Consider the following 26,552-nt stretch of genomic DNA (forward strand, 5'->3'; position numbering starts at 1 on the left):
ACTCCCCTGACCAATGTTCCAAACAAAGTGCGCAATTGACACTGTCCTAGCCGGCACAGTGAACGCACTGCAAAGGTGTCCAGCCAATCATTGGTTACGATGCAATCACGCTACGCAGCCAATCACGGCATTGACAGTACTTGCGCATGAGGCTAATGCTAACTAGCTAGCTCAGCTAACGTGAATGTGGTACGTCGACTCCCCAAGCTAGCGTTAAAAAGAACGGTGTATCTTTTAAGTTGGAATGGCTGTCGTAGAATGTGCAAATAGAAGAACAAGCGTTGAAACCGGGGCACATCTTTTGTTTTTCGAGTGAGAAAGGTTTGTTGTGGAAAACGTGCAGCGAAGCTAAAGTTGTGAGCGAGTTTTCTGGACTCAATGGATGCCGGACTACCTCAAGGACAGACGTGAAAAATAAGGTAAGTCAGATTTGTGCAGCTTCTAGTGCCATTTATTAAGATGTTTTATGTATTGATATTAAGAATTAAATGTTGTGGCTAGATCATTTATGGGTAGTAAAAATCCACCTGGTGATGCATATCTGTCAACCTCGGCCAACTGCTACCCTTACTAATGATTGCAATTCCCCTTTTTAAGCGTTAACAAACCCTACAAATGCACCGGGGCACATATTTACTCCCATAGGTCGCACTTAAGTCTTAAAATTTTATCCAAAGTGAAAAATATTTCTAAAGTGAAAAGGCGGACGGGTCAAAGAGGAATGCGCATGCGCATATCATGCTTGAAGCATGACAACATTAGCAGTCGACGTTGCTGTTTTCCTCTGCTGACAGTCACAGAAACCATCCGGATTAGAGGCGAAATGGGTAAAACGAGATCGGTTTGACAAAAAAACGTAATTAAAAAAAAAGGTTTCTTCCCGTACAAAAGCTGTTATACGGCGTACACAAGTGGAAATGATAAAACAAGTATAAAATATGACAAAACGTATAAGTTGACAGGTATGTTGATGGCAGTTGTGATACTGGTGTGTGGCTAACTTCTGGCAATAAATAAATTACTTCCCTCCTTATTCAAATATGAAAGTAATTGTTACCTTACTTTATAAGAAAAGAGGTATTTTTGTCATTCTGTTGTGTAATATAAATAAGAAAACTCCCTCCTTACACTATGAAAAGTAAAGAATAAAACCTGCAGAAATTTTGACAAGCGTCTTTATTTTTATCAATTGACCTTCAAATCAAAAGTTCCTGTGCAACATGAAATAAATAATAGATAAAATGATTAACTGAAGACATCATCACCACTGGCAAGCAGACTATTTTCCGCTTCACAAAAAGAAACTGTACATTTTCCTCACACAGGGCTTTTTACAAAAAAACAAACAAAAAAAACAATTGAACATTTTAACCAAAGAGAAATGTTTGATTTGATTTTTGCCAGAGGGCAGCAGCTGGAACAGATTGTGACCCATACCACCCTGGTCACAATCTGTTCCAGCTGCTGCCCTCTGGCAGACGCTATAGGTCCCACAAAGTACAAACAAATAGGCTTAAGGACAGTTTTTTTCCCCACATCCATCAGAACTTGCGGTAACACAACACACAATCCCTTTTGTGTAATAACTTCGGGGTGAGGTAATATGAAAAGATGTTTGGGTGGTCATCTGCCTCCTACTGGCTGACTGAAGGTAAGTGAAAGACAGTGAGAGGTAAGTGATGCGATGTATCCATAACGGCAGAATGCCAAATTACGAGTCCGAAACTATCACTTATTAGGTCTTTCGCCGAGAAAACGCACCTTATGGAGAAGCACTACCAATTTTGTCATACGCAGTTTCTGGGTGTGATGTCAATTAGGCTTTTGTTGTTGATGATGATGATGACGACAGGGCCTATGTCCGATTATTATTATAGAACAAAATATTACAAGATTAAATTAGTTTTTATTTGCGCTGTGTACTGGAAACAAACCAAAACAATTTAAACCAAATGTAAAAAAGGTTGACATCAAGTACAAGTATTTGCCTTTAAGTACCCTTTGGATCAGTCATTTATAATTTAAAAAAAGTTCCATATTTCATTTATGTAAACTGACTGTTTTGTGATCAAAAGAACATTCACCCTATGTTAAAATTCATTCAAATATATTTTTTAAATGTGTACTCCAGCATGAGTTTATTGACTGCAAACAACGCAGCCGTTGAATTCCAAGATATATCATGTATATAATGTAGATATAATCATGTTTTTAACCGATCCGCTTGACCTGAAATGAAAATAAGTGCCATTTGAGGATGACTGACAACCTTCTATAATATTCAAATTCCCACAGTGTCCCATTGGACAGAACTTTTCCTACTTTTGTATTCCCGTCACGTTGGAAATTCACGTCGGCTTTCACTCGGGCAGCACCACTTGGTACGCCATCTCCGTCCCTCCCCGGACCTCCTCCGCCCCACTTTTTGGCTCTCCTTCTTGGGCCAGGTCCACGTTGGCCACGCCCAGCCGGTACAGCGCGTCCCGGACCACCACTTCTCCGGGCCGGCACGCCTTCAGCGCCCGCTCGATCTGCTCGTTGACGATGTCCCGACTGGAGAGAAAATCCAGCAGGCGGTTGTAGAGGTAGTAGTGCGCCGGGTTGTGGAACAGCACGCGCTGCGTCCTCAAACGGGCCCGTGGACTTTCTCTCCCGTCCGATCCGCCGTGGGTGATTTGCGTCACGGCGCCGACCAGGTGCTCCAGGTCTTTGCACAGGGCCATGGAGTGGTGGTCCGGGGGAGCCGTCTCGTGGCTACCGGACGGCGCCGGGGGGTGCGCCAGACGACGCCAGGGAGATCCGGTCCGGGGGTGAACGGCCCCGCCGTCGTCCTTGGTCGCAGACGGCTCGACGTCGTGCGCCGTCTCTCCGAGCTCGGGGCACGACACCGTCTGGGGAGCCGAGACGGCAAAAGGCAAAAAGGTGGTCTTAGACGCAAATGCAGAACTGAGAACCCGGCTCGAGTCCCAAAGTGCTTTTGTAACTTTTTGAACTGGGACTGGGAGTCAGGAAATTGAAACCCAACTTAAATTGTCGACCCACCTCCGGCTTCTGGAAAGGCTCGGAGAAGCAGCCCTGATTTCTGCCCCACATCCCGGCGGCCGTTCCCGGGTACTGCATGTCCGTACAGAGCGCCACTTGTCGGGCGCAGTCGCCCACGTAAACCGGGGGCCAGAAACGGGAGGACAGCAGCAGGTCCACGTGGTCCCGAGCCGTCTCTCCTCTCACCAAGCACTTGGAGCCGCACACCACCTGCCCATTAAAAGGAGGCGGAGACCCGGGGGGGGCCCGTCAGCCCCGTCGGCGGCTCGGCGCGTGACGCAAACGCGCACGCCGGCCGGCTTTTACCTCGTGGGGGCAAACCTTGCACAGCTTGCCGGCCGTCAGGTGCCCGGGGGGTCGGGGGCCCGTGGGGAGGCCGCTTTGAACGTGCGTGCACATGGAGACCAGGGAAGACATCAGCTCGTTCTAATAGGTGGAGGAGGTAGGGAGGGGTTATTACGGGGTGGACAATACTCTGTCCTCTTTTTTTTTCTCTCTTCATTGTCAAAAGCTGTTTCAAACTAGTACAGTAATACCTTGAGATATGAGCTTAAAGCATTCAGGGACCCGAGCTCGTATGTCAAATCAATGTTTCCCATATAAACTGCTCCACGATTCCAAAATAGTTTGGCGGTGGGTTTTTGTTGGAAAATGACCGAGGCGGGGGATATCCCCTTTTTCAAATGAATGCTCTCGATTCAAAGTCGGAGAGACAATTTGCCATTCTGTATGTCAGAGCCCTACTGATCAAGAAGGAATCAGGAAACAAGATGCTGGAGGGAGGAGCATTGACAAAAAGGCAACTGTCCAGCCGTCCCGTTTCCTTTTTCCCTTCCGGCAGCCATCCAAAAAGAAGAAACTCTTACAACGGGAGTATCTTGACACAATCAACAACTGTTATTGGAAAGCTTTGGGATCTTTTCACTTTATTTTCTATATGGACCGTAATTGTTTTGACATGTCTAATCGGATGTTCAGAATGTGTTTAAGATTTCATAGAAAATGGGATGATGATGGGGAGCACGCTAAAGCTAATGTTCATGTTTCTACAACATCTTGCCACTTCTACTACTAACGATTCTAAGCAAAAGTCAACTGACGGGCTGTTTTGCTTCAAACAAAGGCCAATTGAATCCATATATCACGAGCAATGGTTTCAAAGAGAAAGCAAAAATCCCGCCGGTATATCGGCGGAAAACCCACCTTGGTGGAGGCCGGAGCGACGCTCAACCCGCAGCGCTCTAGGACCGTTCTCAGTTCGTCCTCGCCGAGGTGTTCCATCTCGTCGGGCCTCAACTCGCCGTCGTGAATGAGCCTTACCAATATGGACGGAGCTCCTGAAAGGGGAGGGAAAAAAATAATCACTCATCCTTCGTGCTCTCGTCGGTTTGTGTGGGGGCAGTCGTCGTGCCTGCCTTCTAAAAAAAGCAAAATGTACCTGTGGGCAGCTGTGCTTGTGACGTGAGCTTGTCCTTCTCCGTGTTGATAACCGCGGGGCTCCTCATCAACGGGGGGATGAAGGGCGCAATGATGGAAGCGTCCACCCGGGTGATGGGGATTTCCGCGGGGAAAGCGGCCTGCTCGATGGCCTCGGTCTCCATGGTCAGCCAGAAGTCGTCCGGGTTCACTTCGTCCGACACGGAAGTCTCGGGCCAGGTGAACTGGGGAGAGAGGCGGAATTAGCATGCAAAAACCACAAGAGTGTGCACCATATTGGCCCGAATATAAGATGGTGTTTTTTGCATTGAAATAAGACTGAAAAAGTGAGTGGGAGTCGTCTTACATTCGGGGTCTAGACATTATAACCATTCACAATGCTAATTAAAATTGAAATCTGTTATTTATTTTTAAATTTTTTTTCCTCATCTCACCTCTAGGTTCTTGAGCTCCAGCACATTGTCAGCGTATCGCCTGGAAACCTCCAACACGGGCGCCACGCCACAAATGCCGCAGATCATATCATTGTAGTCTCTCAGTGTTAGGCTCTCAAAGGCCCAGTAGCCCACCAGGAGAAAGTCTTCAATTTGGGACGATTCTTCTGGACTCAACGCATGGACTGAAGATGCCGACGCGGAGGAGACGCGTCATTTGGTAAGAAACGCAAACCTGCTTTTTCATTTGAACGTAAACCTCCCGTGGATCTGCTGATGTCATACGTTACCGGGGTGAGTGGAGATGTGCTCAAATAAGGTCCGGACAGCCTGGGTGGGTTGATGGCCCAATCCGATTTGGCCTCTGATTTTCAGAAAGAGATCGATGCTAACCAGTAGTCTGTTTCCAATGTTGAACAAACCTGCAAAGAATTCCAAAGAAAAATACTACTTCTGTGGTTCTAGAGAAGGGGGAGGGAGCAATTGAGGACATTGGTTTTTCACAAACACTAGAGCTTTGATGCGTGACCACATGGCAAAAAACAGGAGATGAGAACAAATTGAGGCCCTATTTTGAAAGGGTCAAATGATTCTCATTTGTTTTGAGACTGACTTGTGGGATTGTGGCTCAGAAACGGGACCACAGACATGAAATATTGAGAAAAGTGCAAAGAGTTATGTGAGGACCTTCCTTTTGTCCCGTTTACCCTCATCCCCACTCATAACCCACGCTGGGTCACATCGGTAGCTTTTAAAAGCGCCGTTGTTGTGAAACTAGCGAGCACGGAGGATGACCCCATAGGTGAGTTACCTGGATGTAGGTCGGTGAAGCTGTGCAGGGCTAGACAACGGGCATTCAGACACACTTTGAGCTGCAGAGACGCGGTCTGGATCAACATCTCGGTAAGCAACCAGCACTCCTCTTGTCCGGCGATCGTGCTGGGTTTGCAAAGTTAAGTGTTAAGTTAAGTGAGACCGAGGCAGGAGAAGCACAAATGAAGAAGAGCTCTTAAATGGCACCCTGGTTTGCATTGGGTCACCTCTGATCTCCTTTGTAAAGAGGCTTTCCACACAGGACGCATTGGGTGGCCGACGATTCATAGAACTGAGGCCATCCCGATTCCACCAGGGTCTTGGTTTGGACGGCGCCGTCCTGCTTTTCCTCGCCTGGTTGAACTAAGACGATCTGAAGACTGTTGAGATCCTGGATGAGGGCCAGGGTTTCCTGGAGCTCTGCTTCGCCCTCTGGGATTTGCAGGGAATGGCGAATAAGCTGCAAGGTGGATTGCCGCTGGAGATCTTTCTGAGAAGGACTTAGGGGCTGGCAGGGATCCACCACTCGGACAGACTAAAGACAAAAACATCAAGTACGTCAACCAGAACTTTAGTACTTTGAGCCATCTACTTGCCCTACAAGGTAAATCTGCTTCTCTTTAAAAACTAACTAAGCACCTTGTAGTATTTGTAAACAGCGTTCCTTGACACAATGTCATGTATCTTTCACATGGCCATATAAAAAGACTTGGTCTCATCTGTTTTTGTTTCTAAACCAAACTGTGACCAAAGGAAGCCTTGTAAAAGGGCACAAGTCAGGGCAAAGGCAAGAAAGAAATACCCTAGGGGTCTTGACGGAGCACGATGTGACATTGGGGTTTTCCAGAAAATACTGAAACCCTTTTTTGTGCGGCCCAACCTTCAAGTGGGAAGTATACTACGAGAGGCGGGCAGCTTTCACCTTGGGCTTCTTTCCCTGGGTCAGCTCACAACCACATTTTGGACACACGGGCGGTTTGTGCCTGTTCTTGTACATGTAGTCACAGAACTTGTTCTTGCAGTGTCCCCGCCCTCGTGCCGTGGACAGTCCCAGGTCCTTTGGGGGGGAAACAATTCACATGTCCCATCTTGAAGCCTAGATTACATTATTTGTGGAAATGTATACTTACAAAGCTGTCTACGTTGACGTGCTTAAAAGGCACCACCGACACAATGGCCATGCCCGGCTGAGATAATGAAGAAACGGACTGGCTCGTCGTGACCGGAGAGTCCTAGAAAAAAATGGAGAGAGTTTTGGAAGAACACCTAACACATTCAAAGTCATTATTAGACCGTATTGGGTCTAGTGGCTACATCTTAGCGCTGTAACTCTCATCTGACCTTGAGATAGAGGCAAGGTACACCAAGCAAGCTACAAATGACTCGGCAAAAATACTGGTTAGCAAGTGACAATTGGGATTTTATTGATTTATTTTTTTACAAAACCGATGAGTGTTGTTTCAATGCCCGGAGGGTTCTCAAATTCCTGTGTGGTGTTTGCATCTTTCCTCTGAGCCCGTGTGGGTTTTTTCCCCCCGGGTATGCTGGCTTCCACCTACGACCCAAAAACATGCTAAGCTATTTGTACACTAAACTGTCCCTAGTTCCGAGTCATCGGGGGGGGAATGAATGAATATTGCAAAGGTTTTAGGGTAGCCTGACCTGTTTGAATTGTTCAAGCTGTTTTAGGGTGCCGTCTTTGAGACCTGAGAATCTTTCTGGTAGCTCTGTGTTGGAAACAAAAATAGCGTCCCTATACTTCAGTAAAATAACTTCCCGTTGAGTAACCCCGACTCGGTAAGGTACCTCATTAACCAGAATGGGAACGGGACGTACCGCTGAGTGGTTTGTTGGTTTGTGTTTTTCTGTTCAGTGTAGGGACAGTGAAGACCTGGAACAAACCTGAATCTGGAAAAAAACACGGAAATAATCAGTGTAATATTAGCAGATGTCTATATTTGAGAACATTTGTGCTTTCTCTTCACCTCTGTTGCAGTACGAGGGTAAGATGGGTCTGACAGGCCTCCCCTGAAGGTTGCACATCTTCAGACTGACGTGCCTTCTCGAGACGGGGACGCCGGGATAAGCGGCGTTAGGAAAAACAAAGGGAGCGTCAAAAATGGACTCACCTTATTTGCGGCTGCAGGGACACACACATTTTGGTTGGTGTTTTGATGCTGCCCTCTGCTGGTTCGGCTTGTTTCCTTGTGTGGATCTTTTTCAAGCCTGTTTGTCTTTTACTCGCACTGGCTTTGCCTTCGCCGGAATCGGCGCGCTCCTTCTGCGTCGTCTTTTGGCAGCTTGACGTGGACTTGCCATCTGACAACGACGTGGAAACGTGGCCGTCTTTTTTCGGGGATTTCTTTTCCTGTGGGCAAACATGTGAACATTTAGAAAATGCCAAGTAAAAAAAATACATGGCTTGACTCTTAAGTTTTCCGACTAGAAGTCGTACCCAAGTATTAGTTAACCGGCCCAAGAATACGCAATGAAGAGGGGAAAAAAGATTTTGTATATATAGTCACATTTTTATGACTAATAATCACAGGCCAAGCCAAAGTATGAAAAAAATGGATTATGACTACTTACATGGTACATGTAAATCTTTAAAAAAGAAAAGCGTACATTGTTTTGTTGGGTGTAGAAATCTAATGATTACTTCAGCACTACAAAAGGGATGACAGCATTCTGCTAATTATTCGGGCTTATTAAATTGGTTAAAAAGCAAAACTCACAGCGGGTATCCATTTTCCACCCAGGTGACTTCCACATTCGGGGCATTTTATTGGCTTGTGGCGTGTGACGTACACAAAAGAACACCCGGGGTTCACACACCTACCGCGACCTCTTCTGGTGTACGTCTTCACAGCCTAGAAAAAAATTATATGACGTGCAAGTGAAGATTTAACCTGCTTGCGTTCACAGGAAGTTCTAAATGTGGGAGTGCTTTACCATCTTGTACGGTGCCTCACTACTTTGCTTTTCTTTGGCTGCTATGGGGACCATCATTAAGGGCCCCAACGTGCTGACCGCCGCCAAAGCTTTGGGCTCAAGCTGGTTCTGAAAATGAAAAAAATAAAATAATAATAATATAATTCACAATGAGTCCAACAAATACAGAATGCTTGATGGATTTGAAGGCATCATCACCTGGTTGGGGATGATGGCAACCATGTGTGTCGCTTCTCTTTGGGTTTGCTCTGACAAAGACATTTCTTTGGAAGCCGGAGACCCGCACGGACTTGTAATTGCTGACAAAACTTCTCCTGTGTCTTTCTCATAGTTATTATTTAGAAGCGGGACTCGGGCCTTTCTCGGCTCTTGACTCAACGCCGGAAAGGACGCGTTTCCATCCAACGGAGGATTGAGACATTCTGCCAGAGAGCTTCCGGCCTGAAGATCGTCCGCCAGGACCAGGTAACTACGGGTAGCTCTTGGGAGAATCTTACGGAAGCCGGGAAGGTCTTTGGAGGTGCTAAAGGATAACTGGAAGAAAAAAATGATCAATATTGAACAATTGTCATTTTTTTCCCCCCAGTCATTCTTTTGGGGCAATAATCAGCAAGTGTGTTCATAAATGATGTTGTGTTCCAAGCCAGTTTTTTTTGCACCATCTGAGCGGAGCTCAGAATCCTCACTATTCTGATACCTTCGTCACCGTGACCGATTGACCGCTTCGGAGAATCCCAAACTTTTCCCCAGAAGTGCGACTACATGAAATGAATTGACTTACCCGATCCGAGCCCTCCTTTTCCGAGTCGGCTTTCTCCAGATAATAGCGTTTCTCTGCCACGCTGAGCCGTTTCCAGCTCTCGCTGATTCGCTTGTTAATCTCCGACTGGGGTTGATTGGGCCTCTCGTGTTGCATCGTTTGATGAACGTCAAAGTAGTACAGCAGGTAGGCTGACCTGCCAGATATTTCTTTGGTTTTTTTTTCCCCGTTCTTCGAGGACAGGATGTTGTGAGTGTATGAATATTACCTGGGTTTCTTGGCTCTACCTTCACCCTCTTCTTGACTTTTGCGCTTTCGTTTTTTGGAGGTAAGCACTTCAACTTGGTTGTTGGTGCTTTCCACCTCCTCCGTCAGCTTCACCACCTCATATGGCTCCATCTTCTCTTAAGATCAGAGAACAATTGGATAACATAGCTGACAAAAATTCCCCTAGTACTTGACCTGATGTTACCTCTTGCTTTCTATGTATTTGGATTTGTTTTACACAAGTTAAATATTAGTAAATAGTCCACTTGAGAGATGAGCATGACATTTTTAAATAGAAAGGTTAAGAAAGAAATACACGACTTACATACTTTGTCAATTTCTACCACTTTAATTGTTTTTTCCTTGTTTTTTTAGACTCACTTGTCGTTAAAAAGAAAAATCAGGGAACATCATTTAATGTACTGTACAGATGGATTTGTGAATTTAGTGCATACTCCCATGTCGCCAAGTAAAAATGTTGGGGTTAAACACTCGGCTAGCTTATCAATGACAATCGGGCAATACGCTGGTAAACATATTCAGGTCAACGATCGGGACTATCGGGGCGGTGACAAACGTAAAATACCGGCATTTAGGGTTTAAAGCAGCGTTAATGGCCTGACTGCTATACTGCCAGCAACTCACAGCGTTGTCCAATGAAATGGCTCCTTGTTGAAGTCTTGCTTCTGTGAGCCGAAGCGCTTCACGGTCCTCCGAAAACGACCTTAAATACAACAATACGGGTGGACATGGTAAATAAGATCGAATTTAGTGTTATTCACTAAACGCCATAATCAAAGAGTTGGGTTCGTATAAGATAATTGTATGCATAAGTCTCTTCTTTTCACACCGTCTGTCAAAAAAAGAACATGGCGATTTTCGCAGCCAGGGGTGTACACCAATCGGAGACATAAAAACAGAAACGCGAGCCAATCACGGTCGATGTTTTTGACACGTGAAGGTGACTTCAAAATTTCTGTGGAAGTCGCGTCTTTTCGATCGAACAAGAAATGCAAATAGAGTGTGAAAGTGAAATGAGGAATATATTGATCCAAATTTCTTTTATTTTTAGTTTTTCCAAATACATTCCATATCTCGGGCAAAGTTACTCAGACCTAACTAATCGCAACGTTTCGGGTCGAGGTTAGCGAATCGAACGTTGATTAAATCGATGAGGAAAAATGGCGAATGGCAAGGTGAGCGAAGCCCTCATGCATTCATTCGAATTAAAACGTTCTATAGTGAAAATACGGAGTGTACAATTGTAAATAGGCTACGTTTCTGAACGAAGTTACTTGATACCGGTAGCGGTCTCAATAAAGTGATGTTAAACTCTGTTTGCAGTAAAAACGGTTAATGACTCGTGTCTTGCACATGCTGTGGCTGTTTGCATATATACTAAGAACACTAAGAATCAGGAGGATTTGTACTTTTACTGAAACCTTGATATGCTTATTTTTTAGGATCCCCTGAAGCAGTTGAAAGACCTGACCGAGTTGAAAAAGCAGTTAGAGGAGGTCCAAAAGCGAGTAGAAAACGAAATCGCCATTGGAGTTCCTCAGGTATGGTCATTTCTAATTTACTCTATTTTAGGATGATACCCCCCAACCCAGTTTTTCCCTCACGTTGTCATAAGGCCTATATTTTGATTCTCTGATGCTGTATTATTGTTTAAAATGAACTATATTCGGGTTTTCAACAATTGACCCTTACAGAAAAAACACTAATTTAAAAAAACAACAACAACAAAGTAGCGGGGTGTTTGGAGAGCAACTCCAGCATGACAATTTCAACCAAAAATACATAATACAGAAAGTGTATTGACGTTTGGCGTAATTTTGGGGAGATTTAGCGCATAGTTTTTTTCGTATCTTGGAACAAAAATGTCCCCATCAAGGCTTTTTGGAACGTAAATACTTGGCAAGTAGCGTTAGCGCTTTCTATCCATTTTTACATGCGGTGGTCTTCTTTTAGGGCGGCTCGCTGTTGGGCTCGCCGTTCCTCAAGGGCTTCCTGGCAGGTTACGTAGCGGCCAAACTCCGTTCTTCCGCCATCTTTGGGATACTTCTGGGGAGCGTCGCCGGCATGTACGCAGCACAGAACTATCAAGTGCCCAACGTGGAGAGGACCCTCAAAGAGTTTTTCAGCAATTTGAAAAAGGGCTCCAAGTAATTCGGACGTGCCGACAGCAGCCCCACGCTACTTCTCCTTTTCAAAGGCGGCTTTTTATTTATAGCGTTAGACTTTGTGTTGCGTTCCAGTTCCATAAGAATAGTGTTACCGACGATGATCGTGATCCATAACGAGGGGGCGAGGTACAGGAGGCGGTGGCTGCCCCGGCTCAAATGGGGGGCCCTCTTGTGCGCCATGGTCCTCATTTACGGCTCCCACGCGCCGCTAATCGCCCTGAGCAAAGTGGACGGCCGCGTCCCTTTCGACCCTTCCTCCTGCGTGCTTATGATCGAGGTGGTCAAGCTCCTGGCGTCTTTGACCACGCTCCTCGCCACCCAGGGCAGGCGGGTCCCCCTGGCCCCGTCCTCGCCGTTCACGGTGGCCGCCTACGCCGTCCCCGCCGCGCTCTACGCCCTCAACAACAACCTGGTGGTCGTCATGCAGGCCGACATGGACCCCAGCTCTTTCCAGGTTCTCGGCAACCTGAAGATCGCCGCCACGGCGGCGCTCTACTCGGCGTGCCTGGGCAAGAAGCTGCGCCGGGGTCAGTGGTTGGGTCTGGGGCTCCTGATGGCGGCGGGAGCGTGCCACGGCTACTCCAGCCTGGACTGGGCGCAGCCGGGGGATAAGCTTCACGTCACCCCGCGGGGGCTGGTCCTCGTGCTGGCCTACTGCTTGATCTCCGGCCTGGCGGCCGTTTACACCGAGAAGATGCTGAAGAGCCAGCGGCTGCCGCTCAGCCTGCAAAACGTCTACCTCTATATTTTCGGCGCGCTGCTCAACGGGCTGGCCCGTTTCTCCGCCCTCACCGGAGAGAAGAGCTTACTGGAAGGATACTCGTGGACGGTGTGGGCTATCGTGGCGGGACAGGCGGCCAACGGCCTCTCCATGTCGCTGGTGTTGAAACACGGAAGCGGCGTCACGCGGCTCTTTGTCATATCCTGCTCCCTGTTGGTCAACGCGGTCCTGTCGTGGGCTCTTTTAGGGCTGCAGCTGACCACCTTCTTCCTACTACCCGTCGCCATGGTGGCTCTCGCTGCCTATCTTTACTATAAGTAGCGGAGTTTTCACCAATAACTTGGCTAACAACTGCTTTTTTTGTGGTCGTTTGTCACAAATCAGACTCCCCCCGGGATTGTAGGACAATTGTATTTGTTTTGAAAGTTGTGTTTTCTCATGTCCATTTCAAATAATTCCAATAAATGTCATGTTCAGGAATCACGCTCATTTATTGTTTTTCCACACCATTTCTTGAGTCATTTTTTGGGGGTGGCCTTGAGGTCACCTTGCTTGGTTAGCGTATCCTTCAGCTCTCCCACCGCTGTGAAACAAAGAACGATTTCCACTCTTAGTAATATTTCCCTGGCCACTAGAGAACAGTGTCTACTTACTGTTAACCAATAGCAAAGGAATGGTTTTAAGATTCCAAATAATATTGAAGGAACAGCATAAAAAGACTCCCTCTACCTTTGGGGCAGGTCTCAGAACCCACCAATGACCGCAGAGCTAAATGCACCTTTGCGAAGTTGGTTGTTGTCCGCTCGCAGGCGCTGGTTCTGAGCAGACAATTTAACGGCGTCGTGGATTGCCTCCAGAAGGACGCTTTTGTATCCGGCCTCCGACACCCGTCTCTGATCCCCTCTGGATTCTTGAAAGCTCCCGAATACCTTCAACCATGAAAGTTGTCGTTCCAAATCAACGGAAAATTTGTATTTTCTTGCACATTAGCCTTATTTTCTTGAATTTCATTCATAGACGTCAACGTAAATTTGTCTTGCGTTATGGCAAAGTGTAATTTGTGCCCGTATGAGCCCTACCCTTGATCCAGTCATTTTTTGAGCGACAAATACAGCATATAATACGGTATTTGTTATGTCGCTGAAACACACCGGGAGACCGTCTTCCCGCCAACGTCGCAGCTCCGATTGGTGCTTGCGACGCTCCTGGCGGGCTTCTTCTCGCAGAGCCTCCATCTGGAGAACCAGAATCTTCCTCTCTGTGCTCAGCTCTAGCAGTTCCCTCTCCGTTCCCTAAAGCGCATTCCAATGGATCACGTGGTAAAATGGTCCCTCAATCCTCTCCCAAAGCAAATGACCAGCTGAATGACACCAAATCCACCCGTTAGGCCCATCCCCTGATCTGCTTATCTTACCAGTAGCTGCTCCCTGGCCAAGTCTCTCTCCATTTTCTCCACTTCCTCCCTAATTAAGCTCCCGCTGAGCTCCTTTATTTGGTCTTCAAACAGATACTCATCATTTAGCTGTAAAGAAAAAGCCGTGTCGTACGTACGGAAAAAGCGTAAAATGATTGAAAGGCGTGTGGGAAGTGAGCCGACGTGCGTTACTTGGAGACAGAGGTCACATTTCTCCGCAGCGGCGTCCCGTGTGGATGGTGGTCCTTGTTTGAGAGCGTCCCTCAACTTGAGGATCCTTGCGATGCTCTCCTGGACTTTTTCCAAGCACCCTCGGTCTGCTGTGCAAAAATCCCACTCACTTGCCGCACTCAAATTTAAATGTGTACACAATTTATGGGCTATTCCAAACACTTACTCCAAATCAATTTGATAATAGTATTTTCTGATGATAAATTGGGGTTTAATCATTTAATATCATTAATGGGGAAAATGGTGTTCTTCATATAGGTTACATGAGGAAAGACATTAGAATAAGGCCGTGTAGACTGCATGCACTTTACATAGGTAGATTCTTTTTTCAATTCAGCTTGTATTGGTGTAGTGAAATGTCTTGTTACCTGTCAGATGCGCCTCCATTTCCCGCCTCAACTCTTCCTCCACGAGTTTGGCAGCGTCCCAAGTCCCTTTGCGATGGATGCTTTCACCCCCAGATAAATCTATTTGAGCTGCGCGCACTTGCGCAACCTACACACAAAACGTAGTGGTTGGCAATAGATGTTACCTTTTTTTTTTTAATTACATAAGCTGTTGCTCATGTTGTCGTGTTCTTCTTTTTTTGTCTTTTTCAGCGACTGGATATCTCCAAATTCACCTGTTTGACGAGAACTTCATCAAGGAGGGGGCCGGCGTTTTCCACGGACGCCGCGCACATGAGCAGTGAACCGCAGTAACCTTGACACGCGCACTCGGCCAGCGGCTGGAGGAGGTCTCCGTGGAAGCTCTGTCGGCGTCAGGTGGGTTTCAACTCCTTTTTAATCTCTGGTCATGCCAAGGCAGAGGTGCTCCAACTTTTGTTTTTTTGCTCAAGATCGACGTTTTCAAGAGCCAAACTCCAGCAATCTAGTACCTTTTCCCCCCCGAGCCACCGACAAAGCGCACCAGTTCTGTAAGTTTAGGGGTGCGCACACTTTTTCACCACATAAGCCACTAAAGAAATGATTCAAAAATAGTCAAATTCGCTCGGCACCGACTTGGCGGGAGACATTTGCCATCCCATCACCACCAAAGGGCGCCGAAATGGAGCGTAAGATTGTGGCGCACGGTTGAAGTGTCCAAGATCAATGTATCACTTGGCATGCTTACGTTTACGTTAGGCCAGGCTGTCGCTCGCTTCCGCACAAAAGTTGTTGTTAGCAGAGAGCTTGATATGCTCATTAAAAAGGCAGCAAACATCTAGTGAATAAAAGTATTGCAATGAATTGGTTGGGTACTTCACGCCTAAAGGAAACCAACTGACCAGATCTAATCTTAGTCAAACTCATTAAGAGTCGATTGGTGCTCAACTGGCAGACGGTTGAGCACCGCTGTGCCAAAATGTATTAACCCAGGGGTGGCCAAGTGCGGTCCTGTAGAGCCCCCGTCATCCAGTCTGTTTTCCATATCTCCCTCCTCTACCACACCTGAATCAAATCATCGGGATCGGGATCAGTATCAAGGTTGTGGACAGCTTGCTGATGACTTGATCATTTGATTCAGGTGTGCTAGAGGAGGGAGATATGGAAAACAGATTGGATGACAGGGGCTCTCCAGGACCGCACTTGGCCACCCACCATTTACCTGCATGCTGTCCGCAGTGGCGGCGTGGTCGAATGTCAAGCGCTGCAGTTGCTGTCGAGATAGATAAATGTTGGGCGATATTAAGCGCGTGGGAGACCACGTCAAATGGCCAGAGCACCTGGTCTTTTGAAATGTAGTCCAAACTTTGTCCATCCTCGTGAATGAAAACGCAGCTTTGAGCTTGCCAGAGAAAAATGAATCATTGATCCAGTTACAACTTCCCTCACGTTCCGAAGCGGCAATTGACATCGATATTCTCCTCACGAGCCTGACCTGGTATGGCGTTTAACACAACTCCCACTTTCACTGCTTCGCCATCCCTCATTAACGTCTGTCCAGAAACAAAAGGTTACTGGAAAATTACAGGTATAATAAAAAAAATGTGTCGTTGAGCCCCAAAAAATGTCGGACTCACCGCGTCTTTCATGCTTACAGAGACCATCGTGTGCGGGTTGGATGACACGCGAGTAAATTATTAAGGATGTCGAATCCACTTTCACGACTGATCAGGGTATGCTTACCAAAATGCCCCCCCCCCCAAAAAAAAGCTGGAGTTTAGTGAGTCTAAAATGAGCCCAGTTGATTTCATTTGCCTCGTCTCAAAATCACCCTTGGCACAAATATTAAGAAATGGCTATGTTTCCCATTACAGGTGTAAAGTGACAAGTTGGAGGACATGGAATTCGATCCAGCTGCCTTTGCATGGTAAGCCAAGTGCCCAAGCCACCTCCCTACTTCGTCACAGGCTGGCTAACTATTTTTCCATTTCAGCTGTAAAGTGACAAGTTGGAGAATGCAGGATTCGATCTTGCTACCTTTCGCATGGTATGTCGTCGCTCTCCCTGTTGAGCTAAGTGCCCAACCCACCTCCCTACTTTGTCACGGGCCGGCTAACTATTTTCCGGCTATCTTTTTACAGGTGTAAAGTGACAAGTTGGAGAATGCGGGATTCGATCTTGCTACCTTTCGCATGGTATGTCGTCGCTCTCCCTGTTGAGCTAAGTGCCCAACCCACCTCCCTACTTTGTCACGGGCCGGCTAACTATTTTCCGGCTATTTTTTTACAGGTGTAAAGTGACAAGTTGGAGAATGTGGGATTCGATCTTGCTACCTTTCGCATGGTATGTCGTCGCTCTCCCTGTTGAGCTAAGTGCCCAACCCACCTCCCTACTTTGTCACGGGCCGGCTAACTATTTTCCGGCTATTTTTTTACAGGTGTAAAGTGACAAGTTGGATTCGATCTTGCTACCTTTCGCATGGTATGTCGTCGCTCTCCCTGGTGAGCTAAGTGCCCAAACCACCTCCCTGCTTCGTCACGGGCTGGCTAACTATTTTCCGGCTATTTTTTTTTACAGGTGTAAAGTAACAAGTTGGAGAACGTGGGATTCGATCTTGCTACCTTTCGCATGGTATGTCGTCACTCTCCCTGGTGAGCTAAGTGCCCAACCCACCTCCCTACTTCATCACGGGCTGGCTAACTATTTTCCGGCTATTTTTTTACAGGTGTAAAGTGACAAGCTGGATTCGATCTTGCTACCTTTCGCATCGTATGTCGTCGCTCTCCTTGGTGAGCTAAGTGCCCAACCCACCTCCCTTCGATCTTGCTACCTTTCGCATCGTATGTCGTCGCTCTCCTTGGTGAGCTAAGTGCCCAACCCACCTCCCTACTTCGTCGCGGGCTTGCTAACTATTTTTCTGTTACAGCTGTAAAGTGGCATGGGATTCTATTCAGCTACCTTTCACATGGTAAGTGGGCACTCTTCCTCGTGAGCTAAGTGCCCAACCCACCTCCCTACTACGTCGCGGGCGGGCTAACTATTTGCTAACTACTTTTCCATTACAGCTGTAAAGTGACAACTTGGAAGATGAGGTCATCGAACAAACGGCCCCTCACAAGGTAAGCAGATGTTTTCCCATTTAAGCTAAATAGCTAAGTACCCAACCCAACCAAAAAATCACAATAAAAAAAAATACAGTGGTGTTTTATTTGCAAATTAAAAAGCACCGACAATATTAGTTACACTGTAAAAATTATTGACAACAATTACAAATCTTTATCATACAGTCCAGGATATAATTAGTACCATCGTCGCTGTTATGTGTTATCACGTTAATACTTAATACGTCGTGACAACAGTTGGCAGTGTGAGGAACGGAGAGCCCACATTTTTTCCCACGTAGCACTGATGTCGCGTCGCGCGCCCCACCCGACACATTCAAATAATTTAGGTCTACCCAAGGGGAGCCGCTTATGTACAGGAACAAAGTCGAGAAATCCAAATTGCTTTTTTTTTCTCGTACGTTACAAAACTATTGCAGGAGGAGCAGCTTTTTTTTTCTTATCTAGCATTTGTGACATCAAGTTGCGACGCCTACACCTTCAAACCGTAAAACTAAACGCGTCCGGTGCGGCGTCGCTTGCCGGGGCAAGGTCGGCTGGACCTTTTTTTTCCCCCCCATCCCGGCCGGCACGGACTAATTGAGGACATGAAAAGAAAGGGTAAAGGAAAAGTGTGCCAAATGTCGCTCTTCCAGCCATCAACAGTCCAGAAAAAAAACAGCTAGCTTATGGTCTTCTCACATGACGTATATTCTCAACCAAATGCTTGTGTGCTATCCAGTTAAATGTACGTCGAGTACCGTGAAATCTTGTGCTTTTGACGCGAGTCCATCCGCGGCTTCCTGCCTTTGTTTTGCCAGTTCAGTGGTCCGATGACGGCACGCGACTGTTTGACACCCCCTGCAGGAAGAATCTGATGTTTAGTGTCCGTACATTCTACAGAGCAATGTCTCAAAAATGAACTTGTCTAAGGGTTTGTCCACCAAAGTCCACCAAATGGTAACGTTTTACTGGGATTGGTTCCTGGCATTTTCAAATAAAAAGTCTAGCAAGGCCTATCAAACAAAGAAACAAAAAAAGGCTGCCACATGCAGCCAGCTGTCCAATCGTCCTCAGGTTTTGAAAGGCATTTACAGCTAATGTCTTTTTTTTTGTCCTTCAGCCCAAAAGTTCAGTGCTTTCGGCCACTCTCCGAATCTGAAGAAGTCTTCGCTCTTTTCTTTCAGTTCCAGCGAGGACTTTCGGAGTTCCCGACTCGCCGTGTCCAAGAGTGCGGTGAGATGTCCCAAAGTCGGCGCGAGAGGCGCCCCCAACTCGCCTGCCGGGGATCCTCCGACAGATCGCAGAATGAAGACGTGATGGTTTTGACTCGTGGTCAGATCCTCCCGGAACGCCGGTCGATCACCTTGGACGCTGCGGCGGTGTGATCTCGGCCGTAGAAGTCGCTCATCTCCCCGCCGTCCGTTTGTCCGTCCGTGCGTCCCCCTGCCCCCTTCCCGGGTGGGCTGCTACCTGCTGTGGACCAGCTCTTCTCGGAGCCAGCTGGGGAGCGGTTGGCCCATTCTGTACAGCAGTTTGGACAGCTCGATGTTATGATCCCTGTAGTATTCCCGGAGGAACGCCAAAGACTGAAGGAGAAAGAGAGAGAGAGGAGGGGATCACTTTAGGAATCCAACCGCAACATTGCCATGCTTTTGCATCTTTTATTAGGTATTTTTTTGCCAAACTGTCTCTCCACTGAAAATGTAAACTGCCCCCTATTTTAATCTAGGTCAGGGGTGCTCATCACGTCGATGGCCAAGCTACTACCGGGACGAGGGTAAGATTTCGACTAAGTGTGAGCACCCCTGATCTATGTCAATGGCAAAGGTAGAATGAGCCTACCTGAGGGTCCATGTCCGGATACCTGCGCCCTTTACTTTTGCCCAAACACTTTGTCTTTCCGCCTTCTAGCAGCTGGCACCAGAAACCTTTCTTGGGGTCAAAGCTGTAAATCACAAATCACAAAAAAATGAAATCAAATGTATGATGCATTTCAAAATAAAATGGCATGATATTAAAGTGATGCTTTGACATAATGCCTTTAGTCATTCCGGTTTCCATCGGCGCAAAACTTACGCTAGAATCTTGTGGTAGTTGATGATGTTGGTCAAGCCCAAGAACTTTTGGATTTTATCCATCACCGAGGCAGGCTCCGTCTTCAGCATCTGTCCATCCAAGACCAGCAGCTGGGGAGAGCAGATGAGGCAAAATGTTGACTAACCGTCGCGGGAACCGGCCCGTGCGTCTGGCCTTCGGGTCGACGACAGCGCAAACGCCAACCTGGCTGGCGTGGTAGTAGTTGAGCCAGCGCTCCAGGTGCATGGCGTACCAGCCCGGCATCAGACAGCGATTCTGGAGTACCCGCAGCTTGGCCGGACCGTCGTGACCGGCCGTGATCACGTCGTGAAACGAGTACTTCAACGCCGCCTGGTCGTCGTGGGCTCTTTGGTGCTGTCCGGGTCACACGGGTCACCGTTTACGTTAGACAGAGAGTCGGCGAGCGGGATCTGACGAGGCCGAGGAGTCGGCCAGCGCCGCCACCCACCTGGTACCACGAGTACGCTCTGTCGGCCGGGTTGATGAGGATGGTGACGATCTTGGCTTTGGGCAGGAGCGCCGCGGCCCGCTGGGCGGCCACCTCCGAGTCAAAGTAGTTTGCACTCTTCTCAAAGTAGTAGTCTGAGCTGGCATTGGAGGGCAGCGGGAAATACTCCATGTACCTGAGCAAACGGTTCATATTTTTTAGCTTCAAAAAGGCTTTTTCAACTAAAAACGACACCATTTTAGATTTCAAAAATGCAATTCTTCGACGGGCTTTCTTACCAATCGATGCCTCTGTGGTAGTTGTGACCATTGAAGAACTGGATCTCCTCAAAGGTCTCCTTGCTGGGATAGTTACTGGTCAGGTCCGGGTGCATGCTGAGGAACAGGTAGAGCGCCGTCGTGCCTGAGGACGGCGGGGAGGATATCAAGCAAGTGTTGCAAAAGAGGATCAAGTCAGGAGCCATCCAATGACTTTGTAGCTCATACAGCAAACACAGACACTCGCGTCACCGACCGCTAACACGTTGATAACAAGCCACAGCGAGTCCAATTTCCCGAGAGCTAATCGGACTTTTTGGGGGGGAGCAAAGCAAAAACGACGTGGAACGGAATGGCGTCGTGTTTACTATGGTCTGCAGGGGGCGGTGAAGCGCAGCTTCTCACCTGTCTTCTGAGGCCCGATGACGAGGAGCTTGGGGAAGCGGTCACACGTTTTTTCTTTCGACCAAATGTCTTTGTGCCTTTTGTCCTCACATGGATCCTGTAGCCACCGCAAGCCAAAGAAATATATTTGAATTTCGATGCAGTCAACTCACCACCCATTGATGAAAATGAGGGTGTCGTAGAAATCACCGACGGAAACGACTTGGTTAAAAAAAAAAAAAAAAGTGGTCTGGTTCTGACTCTCACCTGCCAGAGCGGATCTCTCTCCGTGGGGAAAAGGCTAAAGTATTTCTGAGCCAACTGCACGGGCGGGAGGGTCTGCATCTTCAGATTGGTCCAGGTCTTGACAAACATCATCAAGCTTTTAAAAGTGTACAGGCCCAGACGGTCGTTCCCGTAGTTAGATAAATGGGTCATGAAGATGCTGATCTGTTGGGAGAAAAGCCAAAAATGAAAAAAATTATAATAAATAGTGTCGTTTTTTTTTTAAGAAAAAAAGCCTTACTGTACTATGTCATTTAAAAAAAAGCCTTACTGTACTATGTCTTCTTTTAAAGAAAAAAGCCTTACTATACTATGCCGTTTTTTAAAGAAAAAAGCCTTACTGTACTATGTCATTTAAAAAAAAGCCTTACTGTACTATGTCTTCTTTTAAAGAAAAAAGCCTTACTATACTATGCCGTTTTTTAAAGAAAAAAGCCTTACTATACTATGTTGTTTTTTTAAAGGAAAAAAGCCTTACTATACTATGTTGTTTTTTTAAAGGAAAAAAAGCCTTACTATACTATGTTGTTTTTTTAAAGAAAAAAAGCCTTACTATACTATGTTTAAATAAAGAAAAAAGCCTTACTATACTATGTCGTTTTTTTTAAGAAAAAAGCCTTACTATACTATGTCGTTTTTTTTAAGAAAAAAGCCTTACTATACTATGTCGTTTTTTTAAGAAAAAAGCCTTACTATACTATGTCGTTTTTTTTAAGAAAAAAGCCTTACTATACTATGTCGTTTTTTTAAGAAAAAAGCCTTACTATACTATGTCGTTTTTTTAAGAAAAAAGCCTTACTATACTATGTCGTTTTTTTTAAAGAAAAAAGCCTTACTATACTATGTCGTTTTTTTTAAGAAAAAAGCCTTACTATACTATGTCGTTTTTTAAAGAAAAAAGCCTTACTATACTATGTCGTTTTTGTAAGAAAAAAGCCTTACTATACTATGTCGTTTTTTTTAAGAAAAAAGCCTTACTATACTATGTCGTTTTTTTAAGAAAAAAGCCTTACTATACTATGTCGTTTTTTTAAGAAAAAAGCCTTACTATACTATGTCGTTTTTTTAAGAAAAAAGCCTTACTATACTATGTCGTTTTTTTTTAAGAAAAAAGCCTTACTATACTATGTCGTTTTTTTAAGAAAAAAGCCTTACTATACTATGTCGTTTTTTTAAGAAAAAAGCCTTACTATACTATGTCGTTTTTTTTAAGAAAAAAGCCTTACTATACTATGTCGTTTTTTTTAAGAAAAAAGCCTTACTATACTATGTCGTTTTTTTTTAAGAAAAAAGGCTTACTATACTATGTTGTTTTTTTAAAGGAAAAAAGCCTTACAATACTATGTTGTTTTTTTAAAGGAAAAAAAGCCTTACTATACTATGTTGTTTTTTAAAGAAAAAAAAGCCTTACTATACTATGTTTAAATAAAGAAAAAAGCCTTACTATTCTATGTCGTTTTTTTTAAGAAAAAAGCCTTACTATACTATGTCGTTTTTTTAAGAAAAAAGCCTTACTATACTATGTCGTTTTTTTAAGAAAAAAGCCTTACTATACTATGTCGTTTTTTAAAAAAAAAAGCCTTACTATACTATGTCGTTTTTTTAAGAAAAAAGCCTTACTATACTATGTCGTTTTTTTAAGAAAAAAGCCTTACTATACTATGTCGTTTTTTTAAAGAAAAAAGCCTTACTATACTATGTCGTTTTTTTAAGAAAAAAGCCTTACTATACTATGTCGTTTTTTTAAGAAAAAAGCCTTACTATACTATGTCGTTTTTTTAAGAAAAAACCCTTACTATACTATGTCGTTTTTTTAAGAAAAAAGCCTTACTATACTATGTCGTTTTTTTAAAAGAAAAAAGCCTTACTATACTATGTCGTTTTTTTAAGAAAAAACCCTTACTATACTATGTCGTTTTTTTTTAAGAAAAAAGCCTTACTATACTATGTCGTTTTTTTTTAAAGAAAAAAGCCTTACTATACTATGTCGTTTTTTTTTAAAGAAAAAAGCCTTACTATACTATGTCATTTTTTTTAAGAAAAAAGCCTTACTATACTATGTCGTTTTTTAAAGAAAAAAGCCTTACTATACTATGTCGTTTTTTTTAAGAAAAAAGCCTTACTATACTATGTCGTTTTTTTAAGAAAAAAGCCTTACTATACTATGTAGTTTTTTTAAGAAAAAAAGCCTTACTATACTATGTCGTTTTTTTAAGAAAAAAGCCTTACTATACTATGTCGTTTTTTTTAAGAAAAAAGCCTTACTATACTATGTCGTTTTTTTAAGAAAAAAGCCTTACTATACTATGTCGTTTTTTTAAGAAAAAAGCCTTACTATACTATGTCGTTTTTTAAGAAAAAAAGCCTTACTATACTATGTCGTTTTTTTAAGAAAAAAGCCTTACTATACTATGTCGTTTTTTTAAGAAAAAAGCCTTACTATACTATGTCGTTTTTTTTAAGAAAAAAGCCTTACTATACTATGTCGTTTTTTTAAGAAAAAAGCCTTACTATACTATGTTGTTTTTTTAAAGAAAAAAGCCTTACTATACTGTCGTTTTTTTAAGAAAAAACCCTTACTATACTATGTCGTTTTTTTAAGAAAAAAGCCTTACTATACTATGTCGTTTTTTTAAAAGAAAAAAGCCTTACTATACTATGTCGTTTTTTTAAGAAAAAAGCCTTACTATACTATGTCGTTTTTTTAAGAAAAAAGGCTTACTATACTATGTCGTTTTTTTTTTAAGAAAAAAGCCTTACTATACTATGTCGTTTTTTTAAAGAAAAAAGCCTTACTATACTATGTCGTTTTTTTAAGAAAAAACACTTACTATACTATGTCGTTTTTTTTAAAGAAAAAAGCCTTACTATACTATGTCGTTTTTTTAAGAAAAAAGCCTTACTATACTATGTCGTTTTTTTAAGAAAAAAGCCTTACTATACTATGTCGTTTTTTTTAAAGAAAAAAGCCTTACTATACTATGTCGTTTTTTTAAGAAAAAAGCCTTACTATACTATGTCGTTTTTTTTTAAAGAAAAAAGCCTTACTATACTATGTTGTTTTTTTAAGAAAAAAGCCTTACTATACTATGTCGTTTTTTTAAGAAAAAAGCCTTACTATACTATGTCGTTTTTTTTTAAAGAAAAAAGCCTTACTATACTATGTTGTTTTTTTAAGAAAAAAGCCTTACTATACTATGTCGTTTTTTTAAGAAAAAAGCCTTACTATACTATGTCGTTTTTTTAAAGGAAAAAAGCCTTACTATACTATGTTGTTTTTTTAAAGGAAAAAAGCCTTACTATACTATGTTTAAATAAAGAAAAAAGCCTTACTATACTATGTCGTTTTTTTAAGAAAAAAGCCTTACTATACTATGTCGTTTTTTTAAGAAAAAAGCCTTACTATACTATGTCGTTTTTTTAAGAAAAAAGCCTTACTATACTATGTCGTTTTTTTAAGAAAAAAGCCTTACTATACTATGTCGTTTTTTTTAAGAAAAAAGCCTTACTATACTATGTCGTTTTTTTAAGAAAAAAGCCTTACTATACTATGTTGTTTTTTTTAAAGAAAAAAGCCTTACTATACTATGTCGTTTTTTTAAGAAAAAACCCTTACTATACTATGTCGTTTTTTTAAGAAAAAAGCCTTACTATACTATGTCGTTTTTTTAAAAGAAAAAAGCCTTACTATACTATGTCGTTTTTTTAAGAAAAAAGCCTTACTATACTGTCGTTTTTTTAAGAAAAAAGGCTTACTATACTATGTCGTTTTTTTTTTAAGAAAAAAGCCTTACTATACTATGTCGTTTTTTTAAAGAAAAAAGCCTTACTATACTATGTCGTTTTTTTAAGAAAAAACACTTACTATACTATGTCGTTTTTTTTAAAGAAAAAAGCCTTACTATACTATGTCGTTTTTTTAAGAAAAAAGCCTTACTATACTATGTCGTTTTTTTAAGAAAAAAGCCTTACTATACTATGTCGTTTTTTTTAAAGAAAAAAGCCTTACTATACTATGTCGTTTTTTTAAGAAAAAAGCCTTACTATACTATGTCGTTTTTTTTTAAAGAAAAAAGCCTTACTATACTATGTTGTTTTTTTAAGAAAAAAGCCTTACTATACTATGTCGTTTTTTTAAGAAAAAAGCCTTACTATACTATGTCGTTTTTTTTAAAGAAAAAAGCCTTACTATACTATGTTGTTTTTTTAAGAAAAAAGCCTTACTATACTATGTCGTTTTTTTAAGAAAAAAGCCTTACTATACTATGTCGTTTTTTTAAAGGAAAAAAGCCTTACTATACTATGTTGTTTTTTTAAAGGAAAAAAGCCTTACTATACTATGTTTAAATAAAGAAAAAAGCCTTACTATACTATGTCGTTTTTTTAAGAAAAAAGGCTTACTATACTATGTCGTTTTTTTAAGAAAAAAGCCTTACTATACTATGTCGTTTTTTTTAAAGGAAAAAAGCCTTACTATACTGTCGTTTTTTTAAGAAAAAAGCCTTACTATACTATGTCGTTTTTTTAAGAAAAAAGCCTTACTATACTATGTAGTTTTTTTAAGAAAAAAGCCTTACTATACTATGTCGTTTTTTTAAGAAAAAAGCCTTACTATACTATGTCGTTTTTTAAGAAAAAAAGCCTTACTATACTATGTCGTTTTTTTAAGAAAAAAGCCTTACTATACTATGTCGTTTTTTTAAGAAAAAAGCCTTACTATACTATGTCGTTTTTTTTAAGAAAAAAGCCTTACTATACTATGTCGTTTTTTTTAAGAAAAAAGCCTTACTATACTATGTCGTTTTTTTAAGAAAAAAGCCTTACTATACTATGTCGTTTTTTTTTAAAGAAAAAACCCTTACTATACTATGTCGTTTTTTTAAGAAAAAAGCCTTACTATACTATGTCGTTTTTTTTAAAGAAAAAAGCCTTACTATACTATGTCGTTTTTTTAAGAAAAAAGCCTTACTATACTATGTCGTTTTTTTAAGAAAAAAGCCTTACTATACTATGTCGGTTTTTTTTAAAGAAAAAAGCCTTACTATACTATGTCGTTTTTTTAAAGAAAAAACCCTTACTATACCATGTCGTTTTTTTAAGAAAAAACCCTTACTATACTATGTCGTTTTTTTTTAAAGAAAAAAGCCTTACTATACTATGTCGTTTTTTTTTTAAAGAAAAAAGCCTTACTATACTATGTCGTTTTTTTAAGAAAAAAGCCTTACTATACTATGTCGTTTTTTTAAGAAAAAGCCTTACTATACTATGTCGTTTTTTTAAGAAAAAAGCCTTACTATACTATGTCGTTTTTTTAAGAAAAAAGCCTTACTATACTATGTCGTTTTTTTAAGA

General features: G+C 43.0%; 5 protein-coding genes and 1 long non-coding RNA gene across 17 annotated transcripts in view; 4 read left to right on the forward strand and 2 right to left on the reverse strand.

Annotated features, from left to right (window-relative positions):
* The first annotated feature begins 59 nt into the window (after nt 1–59).
* LOC144082024 (uncharacterized) lies at nt 60–9,094 on the forward strand. The gene is made up of 3 exons (XR_013303113.1): nt 60–419; nt 4,920–5,133; nt 9,010–9,094. It is a non-coding gene; the product is annotated as an uncharacterized LOC144082024 (long non-coding RNA).
* On the reverse strand, nt 2,052–10,618 carry hmgxb3 (HMG box domain containing 3). Its single transcript, XM_077608722.1, has 21 exons — nt 10,351–10,618; nt 9,707–9,842; nt 9,460–9,634; nt 8,877–9,212; nt 8,679–8,786; nt 8,462–8,596; nt 7,856–8,094; nt 7,712–7,785; nt 7,563–7,634; nt 7,389–7,453; nt 6,857–6,958; nt 6,649–6,783; nt 5,954–6,261; nt 5,725–5,852; nt 5,204–5,335; nt 4,914–5,098; nt 4,481–4,703; nt 4,246–4,379; nt 3,349–3,468; nt 3,043–3,252; nt 2,052–2,891 (listed from the first exon to the last, which is right to left on the reverse strand). The coding sequence occupies exons 2-21, from the start codon at nt 9,835–9,837 to the stop codon at nt 2,361–2,363; spliced, it is 3,543 nt and encodes a 1,180-aa protein (XP_077464848.1). The 5' UTR covers nt 9,838–9,842; nt 10,351–10,618; the 3' UTR covers nt 2,052–2,360.
* Nucleotides 10,305–11,877, forward strand: LOC144082020 (SLC35A4 upstream open reading frame protein). Of its 2 annotated transcripts, none has more exons than XM_077608721.1 (3): nt 10,305–10,457; nt 11,169–11,267; nt 11,680–11,877. In XM_077608721.1, exons 1-3 carry the CDS (start codon nt 10,455–10,457, stop codon nt 11,875–11,877), a joined length of 300 nt encoding a protein of 99 aa, XP_077464847.1. In that variant the 5' UTR covers nt 10,305–10,454. The 2 variants fall into 2 exon arrangements, with proteins under 2 accessions (XP_077464847.1, XP_077464846.1); XM_077608720.1 differs by lacking the exon at nt 10,305–10,457 and adding an exon at nt 10,613–10,901.
* Nucleotides 11,878–11,991: 114 nt separating this feature from the next.
* Nucleotides 11,992–13,095, forward strand: LOC144082018 (putative UDP-sugar transporter protein SLC35A4). The gene has a single exon (XM_077608709.1). It carries the CDS (start codon nt 11,992–11,994, stop codon nt 12,934–12,936), a length of 945 nt encoding a protein of 314 aa, XP_077464835.1. The 3' UTR covers nt 12,937–13,095.
* Nucleotides 13,096–14,862: 1,767 nt separating this feature from the next.
* Nucleotides 14,863–19,752, forward strand: LOC144082019 (uncharacterized). Of its 11 annotated transcripts, none has more exons than XM_077608717.1 (11): nt 14,863–15,024; nt 16,500–16,552; nt 16,619–16,672; nt 16,767–16,820; nt 16,915–16,968; nt 17,063–17,126; nt 17,203–17,276; nt 17,351–17,485; nt 17,552–17,593; nt 17,691–17,744; nt 18,914–19,752. In XM_077608717.1, exons 2-7 carry the CDS (start codon nt 16,524–16,526, stop codon nt 17,206–17,208), a joined length of 261 nt encoding a protein of 86 aa, XP_077464843.1. In that variant the 5' UTR covers nt 14,863–15,024; nt 16,500–16,523; the 3' UTR covers nt 17,209–17,276; nt 17,351–17,485; nt 17,552–17,593; nt 17,691–17,744; nt 18,914–19,752. The 11 variants fall into 11 exon arrangements, 9 of the variants coding, with proteins under 9 accessions (XP_077464843.1, XP_077464842.1, XP_077464845.1 ...); XM_077608716.1 differs by having other exon boundaries at nt 17,203–17,256; XM_077608719.1 differs by having other exon boundaries at nt 17,063–17,106.
* ndst1b (N-deacetylase/N-sulfotransferase (heparan glucosaminyl) 1b) overlaps nt 17,814–26,552 on the reverse strand; it is a 39,942-nt gene continuing 31,203 nt past the window's right edge. Inside the window, exons 8-15 of the mRNA XM_077608708.1 lie at nt 21,183–21,365; nt 20,937–21,033; nt 20,553–20,676; nt 20,275–20,449; nt 20,010–20,180; nt 19,806–19,915; nt 19,572–19,674; nt 17,814–19,315 (exon numbers count right to left, since the gene is read on the reverse strand). Of these exons, the coding sequence (XP_077464834.1) occupies nt 19,196–19,315; nt 19,572–19,674; nt 19,806–19,915; nt 20,010–20,180; nt 20,275–20,449; nt 20,553–20,676; nt 20,937–21,033; nt 21,183–21,365 (1,083 nt within the window). The 3' untranslated portion in view covers nt 17,814–19,195. The remainder of the gene's footprint in view (nt 19,316–19,571; nt 19,675–19,805; nt 19,916–20,009; nt 20,181–20,274; nt 20,450–20,552; nt 20,677–20,936; nt 21,034–21,182; nt 21,366–26,552) is intronic.

The sequence above is a fragment of the Stigmatopora argus genome, chromosome 9 (genome assembly GCF_051989625.1).
Source record: "Stigmatopora argus isolate UIUO_Sarg chromosome 9, RoL_Sarg_1.0, whole genome shotgun sequence".
In the NCBI taxonomy this organism is placed as follows: Eukaryota; Metazoa; Chordata; class Actinopteri; order Syngnathiformes; family Syngnathidae; genus Stigmatopora; species Stigmatopora argus.